Below are 18,919 nucleotides of genomic sequence, written 5' to 3'. Positions count from 1 at the left end.
AACTGACTAAGCCACCCAGACACCCCTGTTCTTTTTGCTTTTATATAGAGTCATTTTCCTAAGCTTTTTTTTTTTTTTAAAGTACACATCTGTTGGTGATGAATGAATTTTCTCAGCTTTGGTTCAACTGAAAATGTCTTTATTTCACCTATATTTTTGAAAGATGTTTTCGCTGGATATAGAATTCTTGATAGCTGTTTTCCCTCCCCAGTGCTCTGGTGGTATTGTCCACTGTCTTCTGGCCTCCATTGCTTTTTTGATGCAAGGATAGCCATCATCTTACTGTATTCCTGTGTGTAATGTCTCTGATTTTCCTCTGGCTGCTTCTAATGTTCTCTCTTTGTCTGTGGTTTTCAGCAGTTTGACTGTGATGTGTGTATTTTTGTATTTATCTTGCTTGGGTATTTTTGAGATTTTGGATCTGTGGACTGGTACTTTTCAGGTTTCGGCCTTTATTTCTCTCAATGTTTGTCTGTCCAGTCTCTCATCATTGTGTCATTTTCTGAGGATCCATGCACATGGTCATTAGATTCTTTGTACTGTCCTCCTGGTGACTGGGCTTCTGGGAGACTTTTGTTTTTGTTTTTATTTTTATTTCAGGTATCTTATTTTTCACTTCTTCATTTTTCTTTTTTTTTTTTTTGTTTCCATTTCTCTGCTAACATTCCTCATCTTTGACTCATCTCATCTTTGCTTTTAAAATTGTGAATTTTATAATTGCCCTTTAGTGTCCTTGTCTGTGAATTCTAATATCTGAGTCATCTCTGTGTTTATTATTAGTGATTTTTAAAAAAAATTTTTTTTAACATTTATTTATTATTGAGAGAGACACACAGAGCATGAGCAGGGGAGGGGCCGAGAGATGGAGAGATACAGAATCCGAAGCAGGCTCCAGGCTCTGAGCTGTCAGCACAGCCCAACGCGGGGCTCGAACTCACAAACCGCGAGATCATGACTTGAGCCGAAGTCAGACGCTTAACCTTAACCTTAAGACTGAGCCATCCAGGCACCCTGTTTTTAGTGATTTTTAAATTTTTTTTTAATGTTTATTTTTTTTTATTTTTATTTTTTTTTATTTATTTTTGGAACAGAGAGAGACAGAGCATGAACGGGGGAGGGGCAGAGAGAGAGGGAGACACAGAATCGGAAACAGGCTCCAGGCTCCGAGCCATCAGCCCAGAGCCTGACGCGGGGCTCGAACTCACGGACCGCGAGATCGTGACCTGGCTGAAGTCGGACGCTCAACCGACTGCGCCACCCAGGCGCCCCTTAATGTTTATTTTTGAGAGAGACAGAGCGTGAGGGGTGGAGGGGCAGAGAGAGAAGCAGACAGAATCCAAAGCAGGCTCTACTTAGCAAGGGCAGGGCCTTTACTTCTCTTTGTTGCAATTTGGGCAGTGTTCCAAGAGAAAGCTGGGAAGAATGTGGAGTTTATCCGCTATGTTTTCTTATTCAAGGATTATAACCTTATGCTCCCTTACAGTGACTAGAAATCGTTGCCTTGTGTCTTTTGCCTAGTTTTACACTTCTTTATAGCAGGGGTTGGGGGCATGAGGTTAAGTTGCTACCTTCATAATCAAAACTGGAAGTCTAGTCTTCTTTTAAAAGAATGTTTTAATTTTAACCAAATTGCCAAACTAGTAATCTTTTATTGGTCCTGTAATTAGCATACCTTAGGATATTCCTCATTTCATGGTGGACTTTTCTTAACTTATTTAACGCCTATGTTAATGCAAACCAAGCTCGAGTCAGTCCTTCAACGTCCTACACCCCCAGTCGTCACAAGAGGAGTTATGAAGATGATGAAGATATGGACCTACAGCCCAGCAAACAGAAAGACCAGCATGCGGGTGCCAGGCAAGCAGGTATTGTGTGCCAGCGGGCTTTCTGTAGACTTCTCTCTCAGATTCGGTTTCAGAGTGAATTGTCGTGTGATGCAGCTCTAGATTTAGGAGCTGGCAGTGATGGGACAACCTCACTTTCAAGTTTATCGCAATTATAGATGGTTTTGAGAGATTCTGCAGTACTTTTGGTCAGACTGTTTCATAACTAAGCAGTTAGGCATCACTTAGTGAAAAGTGTCTGCTCGCCTATTAGTTTGTAAGGGTCTTCAGGTGGTTAGTCAAGAAAGGCCTTTGCTCATTCTTCATACTGGTTTTTATCTCTGCTCATAAGTAATACGGAAGCCTAGTACTTTATCCTGAAAATGTTTTTTTCATATCTGAAAGCATCCTTTCTTATTTTCCTTTTGAGATAGTGGTATTTTAAGTTAGTGAGATTGAGAACACCAGCAGAAAACCTGAAATTGTGGCACATGAGATGCCTTAGTCCTCAGCTTGAGAGCAGAAAGCCCTTGGGATAGGCAGAATTATATTTATACATGTTTGTAGTGGTTTATCTCGAAATGTGCTGAAAACCCAGTGAATTCTCGTTAACACAGGGAGAAAAGGGGCAGTGCCCTAAGAGATGAGACCATTTCAGGATTGGCATAGTTCATTCTCGATCTCACCGATCACGGTTTTTAGGAGTATTCTTTATTGTGGCAGGTAGAGAAGTTTGTCTTTCCTCCTTTTCTGTCCAGTCATTGAGCTTGAGCACCTTCATCAGAGGGCAAGTTGAAGGGAGAGGAGGTCAAACAAGTCTGTCTCATCAGTGGGCTTCTGTAATATTGGGCTGAGAATGGTAAACAAAGAATTAGTAATGAATTTCATTTACCCATATGTTTTCCTACTTAGTAAGTTCATATTACTGTATTTCCTTAAAGCCAAGGCAGATTTTAATGTTCTTAAAATTGGAATGTTTAATAGTAAATCTATACAAATGTGGTTATTCTTTTTCTCCACACCACCCCCCAAACAGTATAAATTAATGGTGTAGCATAACAATAAGTAACCTTAGAATCCAGGACATAGTAATTCTCTTATTGTCTAAGCAGTTGATGCTCTCTTCTGTTTTTTGCCTTTTGTTTGAATGTCATACTGTAGGGTTTTTTTTTAATGCATTTGAGTGTATTATTTATGTAAAACTTGTTTGTTGGTTTCTGGGTAATCTGTCAAGCTACATATATTTTTAAACGTTCTTTGAGATAAGTGTAGACCACATGGCAGTTGTAAGAAATAATAGAGAGAGAGCCTGTATATCCTTGACCCAGTTTCCCCTGATAACATCTATAAAATATCATAACCAGGAAATGGTCATTAATACCACCCATTGACCTTATATTCACATTTCTTATATGCATTATTTGTGTGTGTGTGTGTGTGTGTGTGTGTATTTAGTTCTGGGCAGTTTGGTCACGTGTAGATAGATTCATGGGCCCACTACCACGGTCAAGATCCAGAGCAGTTCCTTGCCCGCCATCTCTCAAGTTGCCTTGTAGAGCATACTCACCCCTTTCCTGCCTCTCCCCTCCCCACAGATTGCTAACCCCTGGCAAACACTAACTCATTCTTTATGCTTCTGTTACTGCATGACCATATGTAGTCAGGTATACTTCAATTTAAAAAAAAAAAAGATTCCAGCCTAGCATTAACCCTAAAAAAAAAAAAAAAAAAAAAGGTTACATAAATGCAATCAAACATTACGTAAACTTTGTGGATTGGCTTTTTTCATTCAGAATTTCCTTGAGATCCATCCAAGTTGTTGCAGGAATCAGTAATTTATTCCTTTTTATTTTTTTATTGCTGACCAATACTTTATGGTGTGGCTGACTATCTGTTGATTCTAATTAGTTATAAACCCTAGGCTGGGACTGCTTCAGAGATAAGAGGGTACTTTTTAATCATCTTTGTATCCCCAACAACTGGTCTGATTCCTAGTACATAATGGATGCTAATAAATATGTGGTAAATGAATATATTGCTATTATATGGTTTTATTCTGCTTAATAAGTAGAAAAAAGTTCTACCAAGGTGGGTTTGTTGTCTGTAAACCATGTATTTCTTAAAGATTTCAAAGTAACTATTAAATGTTAACTTTTAAAATACTTGAGATTTGATGGGAATTTTTTGCCATCTTATTGTAGGGAAGAAATGATTAAAATTTGCAGATCTTCATAATAATCTTTGTTCTCTTAGGTCAGATAGTAGGTTTTGTTAGCATATGTTATTTAAGAACCGTAACAACTTGAAGTTTGTGAGTTCAGCAGCACCATTTATATCAAACTTGAGAGGCTCTTTGGAATGTTCTTTATCTCTGGGAAGCCTTAAAAATGACTAAGTGCAGTGTTGTTCTTTGAATTTAGGCAGTGTTGGTGGTCTTCAGTGGTGTGGAGAGCCAAAACGTTTAGAAACTGAAGCTTCTACTGGGCAACAGCTGAACTTCTTGAACTTCTCTTCTCCTTTTGACCTGAATTTTCCACTGCCAGGGGAGAAGGGCCCTGCATGCCTTGTGAAGGTACTAAACCCTTTATAGACCCCATGTGGATACAGATGTGCTATGTGTCTCAGAAGTCGACATGGAGTGCTCTTAGCATTGTGTTTGTTTCCTGTGGCTGCTGCAGCAAATACAACTTCAGTAGCTTTTAATAACAACAAAAATGTATCATTTTATAGGCTTTAGGTCAGAAGTCCAACATGGATCTCACTGAGAATAATATGCAGTCCTTAGGGCTGCATTCCTTTATAGATGCTCCGGGAAGACTGTTTTTCTAGCTTCTAGAAGTGCTCACATTCCTTGGCTTGGGACCCCTTCTTCCATCTTCTAAGCCAGCAGCCATGCCTCTCTCTAACCATTTTTGCATAGTCACATCTCCCTCAGACTGTTGGTAGGAGAGATTCTCCAGTTTTAAGGGCCTTCATGATTACATTTGGGTCCAGTCAGATAATCCAGGATAATCTCCTCATTGCAGGGTCTTTAATTTACACACATTCCTTTTGCTTGCAAGGTAACACATTCACAGATTTCAGGGATTAGGATGTGGACCTCTTTGGGAGGCCATGTTCTGCCCACCACAGCATTCTGAAAGAATTGAAGAATATTCGAACACAGAAGTGGAGCAGTTTTTTAATTCATGTCTACTGCCTTCCTCAGTCATTTCCATCTTCCTAATAACGACTTCATTTTCAACATTCTCGCCCCAAAATCCATTTCTCATTTGAATTTAAAATAAAATAGAAGGCAGCAAATCTATTGGTAGTTTGTTTTCCAGTCTTGCTTACCCTGGTTTTTTTGAAGTTTCAGAAATGATCTTGAGAATTTTCCATTCTCATATTTTGTGGTTTTAACTTCAGTGGCACTTCAGTTATGTAACACAGGGACCAGAGTTAGGACAGCTTTCCTGCCATGCTTCAGTTAGGTCTCCCCAGTAGGAGGCTTTGCCAGTTACTAAAGTCCATTAAAGACAGACAACTTTGAAAGTTTGTTTTATTGTGAAAAACCTCATGGCCTGAGTTAGTGTTAATCCTCCTAATGGTACCTAGTGTGTGAATAAGTCCAAAGTTAGTCATTCTGGTTTTTTCCCCCTTCCCTTGGTATACCTAATGGATTTTGAGTTATATAATGCATGTTTCTCGTTTAGTTGGCCATCATTCTTTGGGAAAGCCCTTTTCTTCACAGCAGTGTGGTATATTGAAAACAGACCATGGTCTGGGAGTCAGGAGTCCTGTGTTTTAATTGTTAATTGCTAACTAGGAGAATGACTTCAGGCGAGTACTTTACCTCTCTTGGTTTCAATTGATGAAATAAAGGAGTTGCCTTAAGGTCCATTTCCTGTATTTTATGATTTTTTGGTGTTGGTTAGTGCTAACAACATGATTTTGTGTGGTTTCCTCCTGTTAGGTCTACGAAGACTGGGATTGTTTCAAAGTAAACGATGTTCTTGAGTTATATGGCATTCTGTCTGTGGATCCTGTGCTAAGTACACTGAATAATGACGAAAGGTGAGTCTGTTTGCTCTTTTTGGGGGAACTTTATTTTGATATAATTTCAAACTTGCAGAAAAGTTGGAAGATAGTTATAAAGAACTTTCTCCCTATGCCCAGATTTACCAGTTGACACTTGTGCCTCATTTGCTCTGTCATTCGTGCTCTTACATGTACACATTTTTGTGTGCATACATACATTTTTCTGAAACACTTGAGAGTAAGTTGCCTACATTATACCCTAAATACTTGAGTTCATATTTCCTAACAACAAAGACTTTCTCATACACATTCAGAATATAACTATCAGAATTAAGAACTTTGCCATGGATGCACAATACACTGACCCACAGTCCACACTTAATTTCCCCAGCTATCTCAGTCATGTTCTTTCTGGCGTTTGTTTTTTGTTGTTGTTGTTTTGTTTTTCTTCTTTTCCCTGGTACGGTATCCATAGGGTCACATGTTCCACTAACCTGGAATAGTTCTCAACTTTTGTCTTTCCTGGTCTCGATGCCTTTTTTTTTTTTAACAACAGAAATTCATTGCTCACAGTTCTGGAGGCTGGGAAGTCCAAGACTAAGGTGCTGCCAGATCCAGTGTCTAGTGAGGGCTCGTATCCTGGTTTGCAAATGGCTGTCTTCCGTGTCCTCACATGCACAGAGCCTTGACACTTTTGAAGAGTAAAAGCTAGTCATTTTGTAGAATATCTCAGTTTGGGTTTGCGTGATATTTTCTCATGATTAGATTCAGGCCATCATCTCGGGAGACATGTGATGTCTGGTTGCCCTATTACTGGTGATACTAATTTTGATTACTTGATTAAGGTGGCATTTGCCAGCCTTTTTGTCCTACAAAGTTACTGTTTTTCAATTTGTAATAAACAAGTAATTTGGAAGGTGATACGTTGAGACTATAAATACCTGGTTTCTCATATAACATCCACTTATTTTAATATCTATTGATGATTCTTGAACCAGTTATTACTGTGATGGTGATTTTATTATTTCAGTCATTCTTCCTACATTTATTTATTGGCATTCTGTTGGAAGAGCAATTTCCCTTCTCTCTCATTTGTTTATTCCAGTAATTTGTTTATATCAGCATGGACGTTAGCCTGGTATAATTTTGAGATTCAGATTTTCTCATTTTGCTAGTGGGAGTCATTGTAAGCAGGCTTTGGGTCCTTGCTGACATGACCTTTTCGATTTTGAACATCTCTTTTCTGGCACATTAACAGTGTTTCAGCTTCATCTTGTCCTCCCCATGTTCCAGCTGCACTATTAGCCATATTTCCAAGGAGCACCAGTTTCTTTTAGGGAGGAATTGTATTTAAAAGTCTACATCTGAGTGCTTGTGTGCTCCTTGGTACTAGGATTGGTATTGCTTCTATGCCCTTTGAGTGGACAGTGCTGGGAAATATATATACACATATTCCCACTGTATACGTACAAATAAATGCACGTTTACATACACATAGATCTGTGTATCTTCAAGTCTGTATATCAGAACCATGAGTTCACACTGTTTCTGGTTCCAGTTCAGCACGTAGATCGTCCTTCCCCCTTCCCATGTTTGTAACTCCTTTTCTAACAGAAAGAAGCTTGACTCTCATTATTCTCCATACATCCTACAATACAGGGAAGGTCATTGCAGAATTGGTAGTCCATAGCACTGCAAACAACAAACCTCATAACTTGAGTTCAAGATTTGTTTCCATTTCTTCTTGTTTTAGAATGGGGTTTGTAGTCAGAGTGTTATGTCCAGAGTTACTGGGGTGGGTACTTTCCTTCCCCTTGGTTCTTTTGCTCATCATTCATTTTATGTGGTCGCGTTCCTTTGCTTCCATTGTGCTTCATTTCAGAGTTTTTCTTCCATCCTTAACTGTTTTGATTTTTTTTTTTTTTTTAATTTTTTTTTTTTTTCCAACGTTTTTATTTATTTTTGGGACAGAGAGAGACAGAGCATGAACGGGGGAGGGGCAGAGAGAGAGGGAGACACAGAATCGGAAACAGGCTCCAGGCTCCGAGCCATCAGCCCAGAGCCTGACGCGGGGCTCGAACTCACGGACCGCGAGATCGTGACCTGGCTGAAGTCGGACGCTTAACCGACTGCGCCACCCAGGCGCCCCTGATTTTTAAAGTCTAGAAAACATTGACATTATTGCCAAAGTTGCAGCTGTACACAAAGAATGCAGGGCTGTCATCGCCCTGCCCTGTTCCCCTCACCCTCCATAGGGAACCAGCCTCCCTTTCCACTTTTATCTTCCATGTAGTTTTGGCGAAAATAAGTAGAAACGTGTGTATTTTATTCCCCCTTTATTCTTATGGAAAAGGTGGCACAGTATATGTATTCCTTTATACTCTTTCTGCTCATTTAACAATATATCCTGAAAATCCAGATCTTCCTCATTATCTTTTGAGTTTGCCAGAAGAGTGGAATCGCATCCCGCCCTTCCCCTCCCCTGCCCCGCACACACACGATAGCTTTGTTGAGTATTGGACATTGATCTTGGTTTCTCCACAGAAAGAACTTTTCACTGTTTAAAAAAAAAAAAAAAAAAAAAAAAGGCACAAAAAATTTTAAAGAACTTTAAACTTAAATAACATTTCCGTAATAACAGTATAGCAAATTACTTTTCTCAGCTGTTTCTGGTTATGATGATTTTTCCTGCGTCGGTTACTTCATTTGCTGAGGCCACGCAGTGTACAGAGAGACCCGGATCGCTTGGGCTGGGCTGGCAGCCTGGTTTGGCCATTTGCTGGCTGTGCAGCCTTGGGCTTAATTGCTGCAGTGGCTTGGTTTCCTCTCTGTAGCTGAGGGTGTTGGTGCACAGCGAAGAACACTGCCCAGCACACAGTACGCGTCACCTAAGGGTTGTCATTGTCCTTGTGTGTGAGGGAGATAGCAGTATGAAGTGGGGACTCTAGAGCAACCTGTAAAGTCTGAAGTTCGAAAAACATTTTAGTGTTTTGTTTCAATCATAGCAGAGCAAATCTATCGTCTGCTCATTTATTTGGCAAATTTGAAAAACTCACACTTTATTTTCACTGCCTGACTACTCTTCAAGGGAGGTGTCGTGTAGGAATAACATTTAGGAAGAGCAATTAGGATAGAGGTGAGTGGATCTTCCACACATTGAGTAAGAGATACCTGATGGCTTTTGAGAAAAAGACCCCAGTTTGGGGGTAGCTGAGATGCTGCTGCGAAGTATTTCGTGTCTCAGCTGATAGCTTAAAAGTATCTGTGTTTTGAAACAGCCTTATCAGTGACATACTCTGTTCTGTTATTTGCAGCTACAGCACACTGAGTAAAGATGTTCTTGTTCTCAAAGAGTAAATCCATAGCCTCCTACGACCTTAACTAGCCTGAAATCGTGTGACCTGACAATTTAGAGTGAGGGGCTGTTTTTTGTTCTTTAAGGAGATACACAGGTGGAACCGTCCTCGGCCTGAATTCTCATTTCATTTTCAGAGATGTGTCTGGGAATTGAAGCTTTGTCCTGTCTCCGTAGGGATGCCTCTTCGCTCCTGGATCCAATGGAATGCACAGACACGGCTGAAGAGCAGCGAGTGCACAGTCCTCCTGCCTCATTAGTGCCAAGAATCCATGTGGTTTTAGCCCAGAAGTTGCAGCACATCAATCCTTTACTGCCTGCTTGCCTTAACAAGGAGGAGAGCAAAACCTGTAAGTGTAAGTGCTGACGCCGTGGGGCCCAGACCGTCAGCCCCTGTGTGTGTCGGGAGCTGCCTGTGACGTGTGCTCACGGTGGCGCTGAGTTGGTCAGGTCCTCGCTCCTCAGGTTGAGCTTCTCTAGTAATCGCCCTTTCTCTGCCCCATTTTCCTCTGTGTTAATCCTCTTTATTAAAATGAAGCAAACGAAAGTTTACAGGCTGTCTTATTTTGAAGATTGGCACCACTTGGTGACCAATATTTTAAGTCTACATTAGTTGTCTATGGACCATAGTGCTCTGTTCCACTCGGGTTTGTTTAGTTTTTTTAGCCTGAGATGCTCGAGAGGAGCTGCGTGTGTGTTCTAAATGTGGTCTCCCCTCTCCAGTCATTTCCGGTTTCATGTCCGAACTGTCTCCGGTCCGGGCAGAGCTGCTTGGTTTCCTCACGCACGCCCTTCTGGGAGACAGCCTGGCCGCCGAGTACCTTATCTTACATCTCATCTCCACAGTGTAAGTGCGGTCGTCCCGGGGTGCTGAGGGCAGCTGGGGGTGGTGTGGAAAGTGGAAGAGAGCGGGAAGGTTTCTCCGCTAACTGGTGTGTCACAGTTTATTAGCTTCATCATCAGATGGTTTTTATTCGTTCAGTGTAACAAGTGTTACACCAGATGGCAGACAAATTCCTTTTCTCCGTTTCACATTGAACCTTTTGTTTATGTCTCCCGTAAATAGAAGAGCGACAGTCAGACAGAGCCTGGCTGATGAGTAAAATGAGCTGTTGTACTCTTTTTGGGTCCTGCATTCTCTGTTCATACAATCCAGGGCTCCACACAGTTCAGTGTGTGCACCTCTGACTGGTCTGTGGACGTGAGCGCCTCTCCCTTGCACAGCACTGTACGTGTGTCTTCCCTGATTTCAGAAGTAACGTGTGTCTTCAAAGTTTCAGGAGCGTAAAGAAACGGGAAGTCATCTATAATCTCTCCAGTCAGAAATGATCTCTGTTAACACATCTTGGCTCATGTCCATTTCATCTTTTTTTTTTTTTTTTTTTAATGTTTGTTTATTTTTGAGAGAGCAGGGGAGGGGCAGAGAGAAAGGGAGACAGAGGATCTGAAGCAGGCTCTGCAGTGATAGCACAGAGCAGACACAGGATTCGAACCCACCAACCATGAGATTGTGACCTGAGCCAAAAGCAGCCACTTAACTGACCACCCAGGCGTCCCCATTTTGTCCTTTTTGTTTGCATATGGATTGGATATATCCCTACACAGATACTCCATTGCATTCCTAACACAGATCTACATCTTGGTTTTATCACTGAATATATCTTAAATATTTTCCCTTTGTGATTCTTCATAAAACTTTTCAATGGCTGCACAGTATGTATTTCCTTATAGACAGTTGTACTGTTTCCATACGTGTTAGATTTCCTAGTTTTTCATTGCAGTAAACATCTTTGTACTCCAATAAATCTTTCCTTGGATACGACTTCAGACAGCCATACGTGATGGTTGAGTGCATAGATTCTGGAGCCAGACTGTAGGTTTGAATCCAGCTCTCCCACTTCCTGACTGTGTGAGCTCTGGGCATGTTACTTCAGATTTCTGTCTCAGATTTCTCACCTGTGCAGCGAAGATGACCTACCTTAGAGTGTGTGGGGACTAAATGAGGCATTTAAGCTCTCTGGACAGTCCCTAGCACCTGATCAGCACTTAGGTTCTGCCTGCTACTTTTATTGCTGTCATTCTGATAAATGAACCGATCAGAGTAGTCTGCTTTATTTATTTATTTTTTCTAAGTTTATTTATCTTGAGAGAGAAGGGGAGAGAGGGGGAGATCCCAAGCAGGTTCCGTGCAGTCAGGTCAATGCAGAAGTGGACACGAGGCTCAAACCCACAACTCTGACATCATGACCTGAGCCGAAATCAAGAGTTGGACACTTAACCAACTAAGCCATCCAGGCACCCCTAATCTGCTTTATTTTTAATGACAATACCGTGCTGATCTTTGTTTGCTCTTTGGTGGAAATCAGGAAATGACCTGAATATCTTATTGGTTGGTGTCTTTTTTTTCTAGATATACAAGAAGAGATGTTCTTCCACTGGGAAAATTCACAGTTAACTTGAGTGGTTGCCCGCGGAATAGTAGCTTCACAGAACACTTATACCGAATTATTCAACATCTTGTTCCAGCAGTAAGATCAATATAAATATTCATTATAAACCTAAGCAGACTTGAAAAATTTATCTAATTGTCTTTCATTCAACCCAAGTATTTAACTTTGAGATTATAATAGATCTTACTCAGGGGAAACAAAGCCTGCTAAGTTCCAGAATTTAAAACCTATTCACCCCTCAACATTTCACTTTTCTGTTATTGCCTTAGCATATATTTCTGCAAATCTAACAGCACGATTGCAGGGAACTTCCTTAAAATTGTACTCTCAGTCGATGCCTGTTTGTGCAGTTTGGTATCCTTTGTGTACGTTAAAAATCTTAAATCTTTAAGTGAACCTAAATTACAGGAGCATAATTCATTTAGCTGAGGTAATAAAGATCTTTATCTCCATTGCCCCAGTTTTAATTCTTGCTTGCAAAGTCGAGCCGCCTTCGTTTGCCAGGGCATCTAGAACGAGCGTCACCGTGGGGAACGAGGGGGTTGCTTCTCAGTAGTGGTGTGACCGGCAGTGCTGACTGCTTGTTGAACTGTGCTCGCTGAGGGCGAGTGTCAGCGCTCTTCTGGGCCCTCGGGAAGCAGCAGTAGACCAAGTAGACCAGCATTTCTCACACTCCTTGACTCACTTTGCACTCTTAAATTATTGAGGACTCAAAGAGGTGTAATTTATTTGGGTTGTTTTTGTCATCAGTTTACCATAGTAGAAATCAAAAGCTGAAATACTAATTCACAAAAATAAATCAGTTACATAGGAACATAAAATATTTTTGTAACTATAGCTATTTTCTCACACCAAAAACCGTTAGCGATAAGAGTGACACAGTTTTTTGCCAGTCTCTTTAATATCTGGATTAGTAGATCGCTGGGTTGTCAAATCTGCTTCTGCATTCAGTCTATTGTAATAGGACACTTTGATTGAAGTATATGAAAGAAAGCTGGCTCCTTACAGAAAAGTAGTTGGCCAAGGAAGGACTGTTTTCATAGCCTTTTCGGATACCTGTGGATATTCTTTGATACTAGACCAAAACTGCCTACGGGATATTCTCTTGAAGGATGGTTGCAGGTGTGGGATCTGTAATCTCATCCGTGAACTTGCATTCTCCACTACAGTAAATTCATTGGTCTCTCTTGCACGTTGAATGGATCTTTCATCTATGTGTGATTTTGACCTCGTGCACTCATAAAAGGGTGTCAGCAACTCCCAGGCAGTTCCCTAGACCACACTTTGGGAATTACTGAACCGGTCAGATTTTAGATTGTAGTAGAACACCAGTAGATACTAAGTAAGTATGTAGTATGTCATTGAAGTGCCCAGGAGAAAGGGTCTTGGGGGCGCTGGGCCAGGGTGGAGTTGCTAATGTAATCCGAGTGGTCAGGGAAGGTCCCGCCTTCAGGGAATTCAGGGAGACACTTGGTCGAGTGTGGGAGCAAGTCAGATGCTCTGTCGGGGGTGGAGGGTGTCCATCCTGGGCAGAGAGAGGCAGCAGTGTGCCTGGCACGTTGGAGGCCCAGTACAGGCCGGTGTGGCTGGTGCAGAATGAGTTCTGGGGAGAAGGGGAGGAGGTGAAGTCTGAGTACATACTAAGCACGAATTGTATTTTGTAAGGTGTCTGTGCTGGGTACTCAAGGTGTGAGAGTGGTAAGGGATTTCCTCTTGGTTCCTTCTTATTTTGCATCACTTTGTAGTGGGTTTGCGAGTTTTACTCTTTTATCGCTACCATATCCCACTCCGTACTGTTCCTCTTATGTTTATGTCCAGCACCAGACTCTTTCTGAACACTTGCCTTGTTCATCTCTTGTTTGGTTTCCACAGCGGGTTAAGTATAGCGACCTCATGCCTGCGTGGAGCTAGACCTGCTCTGTGCCACCTTGTGAATGACAGACTCTGCTTCTTCAGGGCTTGTTTGCTTCCATCTTTGGTATTCCAGCCCCCTGCGCGTTTTCTTTGAGTCACCGAGCCAGCACACCGTAATCCTCTGAACTCGGAAAGTTTCTCTCTTCCTCAGCACCCTTCTCCCCAACCCCAGTCTCCACCCCATCCACGCCTACCTCTTCTGAGGCTGGAGCAGGAGGAGGGGTTGGAGTGGAAGCAGGGTGCAGAGGGTGTTGGTGGGCTCGGGGAGATGGAGGAGAGGCTGCATGTGGTCTAACGGATACTGAAGCGTGTTGAGACGGGACGAGGAGGCTGCGTGCAGCGGGTACACGACCCGCAGGGCCCAGTCCCCGCTCCGTGCGCTTTGCTCCACAGTGTTTATTTATCGGGGCTGTTTGTTCACTGGTCTGCGGTAGCCTGATGAATGAATGTGATTTTGACTTGAGGCACACAGAGGAAAATTAAACTTTTCTCTCCCCATCTTGTATAAGTATTTTCTGTTTTGTTAGCATGTGGTCGTGGTAGGTAAAAGAAGTCAAGCTCCTGAATAGTTGATAAATGTATCTGAATTATCTGTCGTTTTTTTGTTCACTGGTAAAATAGAAATCAGTCATTAAGAATACCAAACAAAACGGTTGAGAATAAAGCAGCTCATACAATCAGTGAAATTCTTATTTAAGATGTAGATATTATTTTTGCTTCTGAGAGCTCAAGAAACCGTGAAACTGCACCCTGAGGTTGCAGAGGTAAGCTCTTTCTTACACACATGTGGCAAGTGTTTAACCCCGCGTGTGTATTTTCTTAAAACAGGCAAACTTCGTTCCTTGCTCAGTGAAACGTGTCTCTTTGTAGTCTTTTCGCCTGCAGATGACTATAGAGAACATGAACCATTTGAGATTCATCCCCCACAAGGACTATGCAGCCAACCGCCTCGTCAGCGGGCTCCTCCAGCTCCCCAGCAACACTTCCCTTGTGATCGATGAGACTCTCCTGGAGCAGGGGCAGCTGGATACACCAGGTATGGACGGGGGATGCTCCCCTTCATTTCTGGCCTCCCGGGAAAGCCGGATCTGGTAAGGACTTTTGAAAGAATCACTGAACAAAAGGCAGACTCCCGTTTCACGAGCATTTAATTAAGGTCAAGGCTTGCCCTATGATCTGCGTGCTGTGGGTACTGTAAAGGTACAGATTGGGTACATCAGCTATGTTTTGTGTCGTGAAATGGAAATAGTACAAGGACAGAACAAGGACGTAGCGAGGAGTTCTTTAAAAGCTGAGAAGGCAGGAGATTTTGCCTTCAGTAATCTGTTAGCTAAAAAGGAGAGGGTAGAAAAGATCTAATAAAATGTTTTTTACTGCCCGATGTGAAATTTAAAATTATTTTTCCCAGAATCCCTGAAAAAAAAAGTACTATGTTGAATGGTTTGAACTGGCCTCAGTCACAGAACATGTTATAAAATCACAAGAAAGCAGATTGTGCTCAGCTGAGGTTGGAGGAGGCACTTTGCTGGTGGGGGTTCAGGAGGCAAAGGTAGAACAAGCAGTGTGGATGGGGCTGCTTAAGGCAAAGGTGAGTCTAAGAGTCACTGAAATTCAGTCACCTCCTTTCTCTGCATAAAATAGTTTTAGTTCTGTCGTTTCAGACCTGTGACACCACACACAGTGATCGTACTTACTGGGAACCTGTCTTAGGCCTGGTTGCACGCCGGGTGCCAGAGTAGATGTGGGGGATCTTGGCCCCAAAATACGTTTGTCCGGCATTGTCTGTGGTGTCTGTTAACGTAGTGAACGTTTAGTTGAACGGTGCCCCAAACCCTTTTTTTTATAGAGGTAGAAACCTCACGTCTTAAAATCCGCGTCCGTAAAACCAGTTTGTTTAGGTGATTAAAATCAAATGACCAAAAAATTATTTTTTTTATTTTCTAGGTGTTCATAATGTGACTGCCCTGAGCAACCTAATAACTTGGCAGAAAGTGGATTATGACTTCAGTTACCACCACATGGAGTTCCCCTGCAATATTAATGTTTTTATCACTTCGGAGGGGAGATCACTCCTCCCGGTAAGAGGAGTCATTCTGAGATGGAGGGAGGTTACATTGGAATGGGATTTGTATTTTTGTTTTCTGTCTCGGTACTGCTTATTATTATTGGTAAGTTAAATTTGTTTCACAATTGTGGCTGCTGATTGTCCGTGAGAGAACTGGTTGTTTTGTTCCTGCCTGGGGGATGAAAACCTCTCTGAAGAACTGGGCATCGGCAGATCACAACACAAGCAAGGGAAAGCTTTTGGTAGCCGAAACTCCCACATCCAGGCCTGGAGAGGAGAAGCTGTCTGTAAATTGCCTGATTAACATCTAGACCTTTGTTCTTGCTGCCTCGATCCCATTGTTTTCTGTCGTCTACTGTGAGAAGTATTTTAGAGTTGCTTTTAAAATGTTCCCAGTGACATGGTAATTAGTTTTGTGCCTTATGGTGGAATGCTGTGGTAAATCATCAGTGTGATTTCTGAAGAGAGCTTTTCATTCTGAATCTTTTAATGATGAAAAGTATGCCCAGTTGCTTAAAAGGTATGTCGTTTCTCCGGAAACTAATGTTCACCTGTGACTTACGAGAAATTGCCTCTGGATAAGAATGAAATTGCCCAGGAGTAAGTTTTCTCTGGGAAAGTGTTACGTTATGTGGTTTTTAGAAATGCAGATCAGTAAGAAACAGTACCTATTCCAGGATGAGGAAACCTCTAAAACATTTTAATTGGCTGCTTTTTAGAGGTGGGCTCCCTTTTTATACTGATACCCTTTTTACTGATACTGATACTGTTAAGGAAATAAAAGTAACCGAACAAAGGCTAACTCCAGTGAGTATTGCTGAGGTAATCATCGTGCTTGTAAATCAGTGTTAGGAAGTGACACCCCCACCCCTCCCAGGGCGCCTTGGTGGCTCTGTCAGTTTAGCGTCCGCCTCTCGATTTTGGCTCAGGTCACGATCCCAGGGTTATAGGATCAAGCCCCTTGTCGAGCTCTGGGAGTGGAGCCTGCTTACGGGTCTGTCTCCCTCCCTTCCTGCCCCCCCTCCGTCCGCTCTTAACCTCTGCCCCTCACCTCTGCTCGCATGTGTGCGTGCTCGCTGGCTGTCAAAACCCCCCAAGCCCCCCAAAAACACAACGTGCCCTTCCCCCATTAGTAAAGAGTATCTTCTGATACGTGCAGGGGCCGATAAGGTGACGCATCCCCCCCAACCGTCAGACCCTGTGGCAGCCTGGAAAGCACTGTGCCCTTTGTCCTTGCAGGCCGACTGCCACATCCGCCTGCAGCCGCAGCTCGCCCCGCCCAACATGGAGGAATACACCAACAGCCTCCTGGCCGCGGTGCTGCCGTCCGTGCTCAACAAATTCCGCATTTATCTGACCCTCTTGCGGTTCCTGGATTACAGCATTTCTGATGAAATCACCAAGGTGGGTTTGGGTCAGAACACGGGATTTCCCCGTGTGGAATCGGACCGTCGCATCGACTCCCGTGTCCTGTGACCGCCCTGTGGTGCCTGCGGGTCCCCCGTGCCCTTGGTTCCCTCGTTCTCCGGCGTCGTGTCGTGTCGTGTCGTGTCGTGTCGTGAGGAATCGTCCCTTGTATACAGTTGCGGTTTCCGTGTCGTCTTTGTTTTTACGGTTTGTCTTCCTAGTAGCCGTCCTGGGTTCTGCGGCTCCCAGTGTGTGTGGGGTCCGTCGCAGCGTGTACCAAACGGCGACTGTAACCCCGTTCCCGGTCCCCCCGGTGCTTTATTGTCGCGCACGTCACACCCTCGGGCCCGGCTCTCCGCCGGCGCCTTTACAGTTTGTGCTGTGTGCGCTCGTCTTGAAGTCGGAGGAGAAAAGTCCCGAGGCAAGAGACCTGCACCCCGCTTTTGGTATTTAGCTGCGGGCTCACCTTCGCCGGTGACGTTTGCGTGGACGCGAGTCACCGTGCGGGGTCCCTTCCGCTCCGGCCCGAAGAGCCCGCTCGGGCTCCCGTGGGGCAGGTCGGCTTCCCTGGTTCTGTCTTCGTTTCTGCTTCGCTCCCGGAGACCGCCTCCGCCGGACGTGGAGTTCTCGGTTGAGAGACTTCTTTCGGCCCTACCGGTTCCTCCGGTTGCCTTCCGGGCCCGCGGTCTCTGACAAGCCCGCTAGGGTCTGAGGAGAAGCTTCTCGGCGCACGGGGAGTCCTTTTGCCCCCGCGCCTTCGGCACTCTCTGGCCCTGGACAGCTCGGCTGGGGCGCGTCTAGGCGAGGAGCCCCGGGAGCCTGTGCGGCCGGCCTTCGTGGGGCGTCTTGGGAGAGTCTTGAAGAGGCTCGGTGGGTCTTGGGGGCACCCGGCGTGGCTCGGTCGGTCGAGCGCACGACTTCTCGGGTCGCCATCTTGCGCTTCGGGAGCCCAGCCCCGCGTCGGGCACTGCGCTGTCAGCGCGGAGCCGCTTCGGAGCCCCTGTCCCCCTCTCCCCCTCTCCCCCACTCGCGCTCTCTCCGAAACAAATACTAAAGAAAGATTTGGTGAGGTTTTGACCGTTACTCCTTTACGTTTCTTTCTGCCCCCCTCTGTCTCCTCTCCCCGCGACACGCCCGTACGTATGTGAGTGTTCGCACGGGGAATCGGGTCCCCCGGGTCGCTGAGGATTCGTTTGTTTTACCGTCTCCTCCGCAGACCGGACATTCGCATTCGACCTTCCCGCGCGTTCGCAGAGACTTTCTTCTGCCTGCGGCGCAGAGCTGCTCTGGAGCCTCGCTTCTAGTGAATTTTCAATTTTGGTTGTTTTTGTGCAAGAATTTGTCTCTGTTGAGGTTCTTTATTTGGGGAGACGTTCTCGTCCCTTCTTTGAGTTCTTTGTCTGTGGTTTCCGCTGGTGGTTGGAATGTATTTAAGAGAGCGGATTTAAAGTCTGCCTGGTGAGGCCGACGTTTCGGCTTCCTCGGAGACAGTTTGTTGCCTTCTCTGTTCCCAGTGAAGGGCGCCGCACGTTCTTGTTTCCTTCCCCGTCTCCTCAGTTTTGGTTGGAAAACCAGATGTTTTACGTAGTCGGCTGGCCCTGCTCTGGGGGGTGCTCCCCCCCACCCCCGGGGGTGGTGGCGTGTCGTTCGGCGACTTGAGTGAATTCTGTGAAGTGTGCTCTTGGTATGTGGCTTAGCGGTCAGTCAGTGATCGGACAGAAACTTAATTTCCTCAGATGCGATGTCTCAGGCTGAGCGAGGGCTGTGGGTCTTGTGTGGACAGGCCTCCTGCTCTCAGCCATGCAGGTCACAACTGTGACCTACGCTTCTCCTTCTGCTCACCCAGAAGAGGCTACTCAGAGGGGATGGCCTGGAGCCCGCTCCC

The 18,919-nt window shown here is 44.2% G+C and overlaps 1 protein-coding gene across 2 annotated transcripts in view; it reads left to right on the top strand.

Annotated features, from left to right (window-relative positions):
• MCMBP (minichromosome maintenance complex binding protein) overlaps positions 1-18,919 on the top strand; it is a 48,466-nt gene that overhangs the window by 26,434 nt on the left and 3,113 nt on the right. Inside the window, exons 6-14 of one of the 2 annotated variants that reach the window (XM_053909963.1) lie at positions 1,721-1,865; positions 4,244-4,395; positions 5,779-5,879; positions 9,376-9,548; positions 9,922-10,045; positions 11,609-11,726; positions 14,433-14,598; positions 15,507-15,640; positions 16,867-17,031. In XM_053909963.1, the coding sequence (XP_053765938.1) occupies positions 1,721-1,865; positions 4,244-4,395; positions 5,779-5,879; positions 9,376-9,548; positions 9,922-10,045; positions 11,609-11,726; positions 14,433-14,598; positions 15,507-15,640; positions 16,867-17,031 (1,278 nt within the window). Of the gene's footprint in view, positions 1-1,720; positions 1,866-4,243; positions 4,396-5,778; positions 5,880-9,375; positions 9,555-9,921; positions 10,046-11,608; positions 11,727-14,432; positions 14,599-15,506; positions 15,641-16,866; positions 17,032-18,919 lie in introns of both variants that reach the window. The other variant, XM_053909962.1, reaches the window with a different exon arrangement.

Source organism: Panthera pardus, unplaced genomic scaffold (genome assembly GCF_024362965.1).
Source record: "Panthera pardus isolate Hobbes unplaced genomic scaffold, ASM2436296v1 HiC_scaffold_22, whole genome shotgun sequence".
NCBI lineage: Eukaryota > Metazoa > Chordata > Mammalia > Carnivora > Felidae > Panthera > Panthera pardus.
This window is presented reverse-complemented; position numbering and strand designations above follow the sequence as displayed.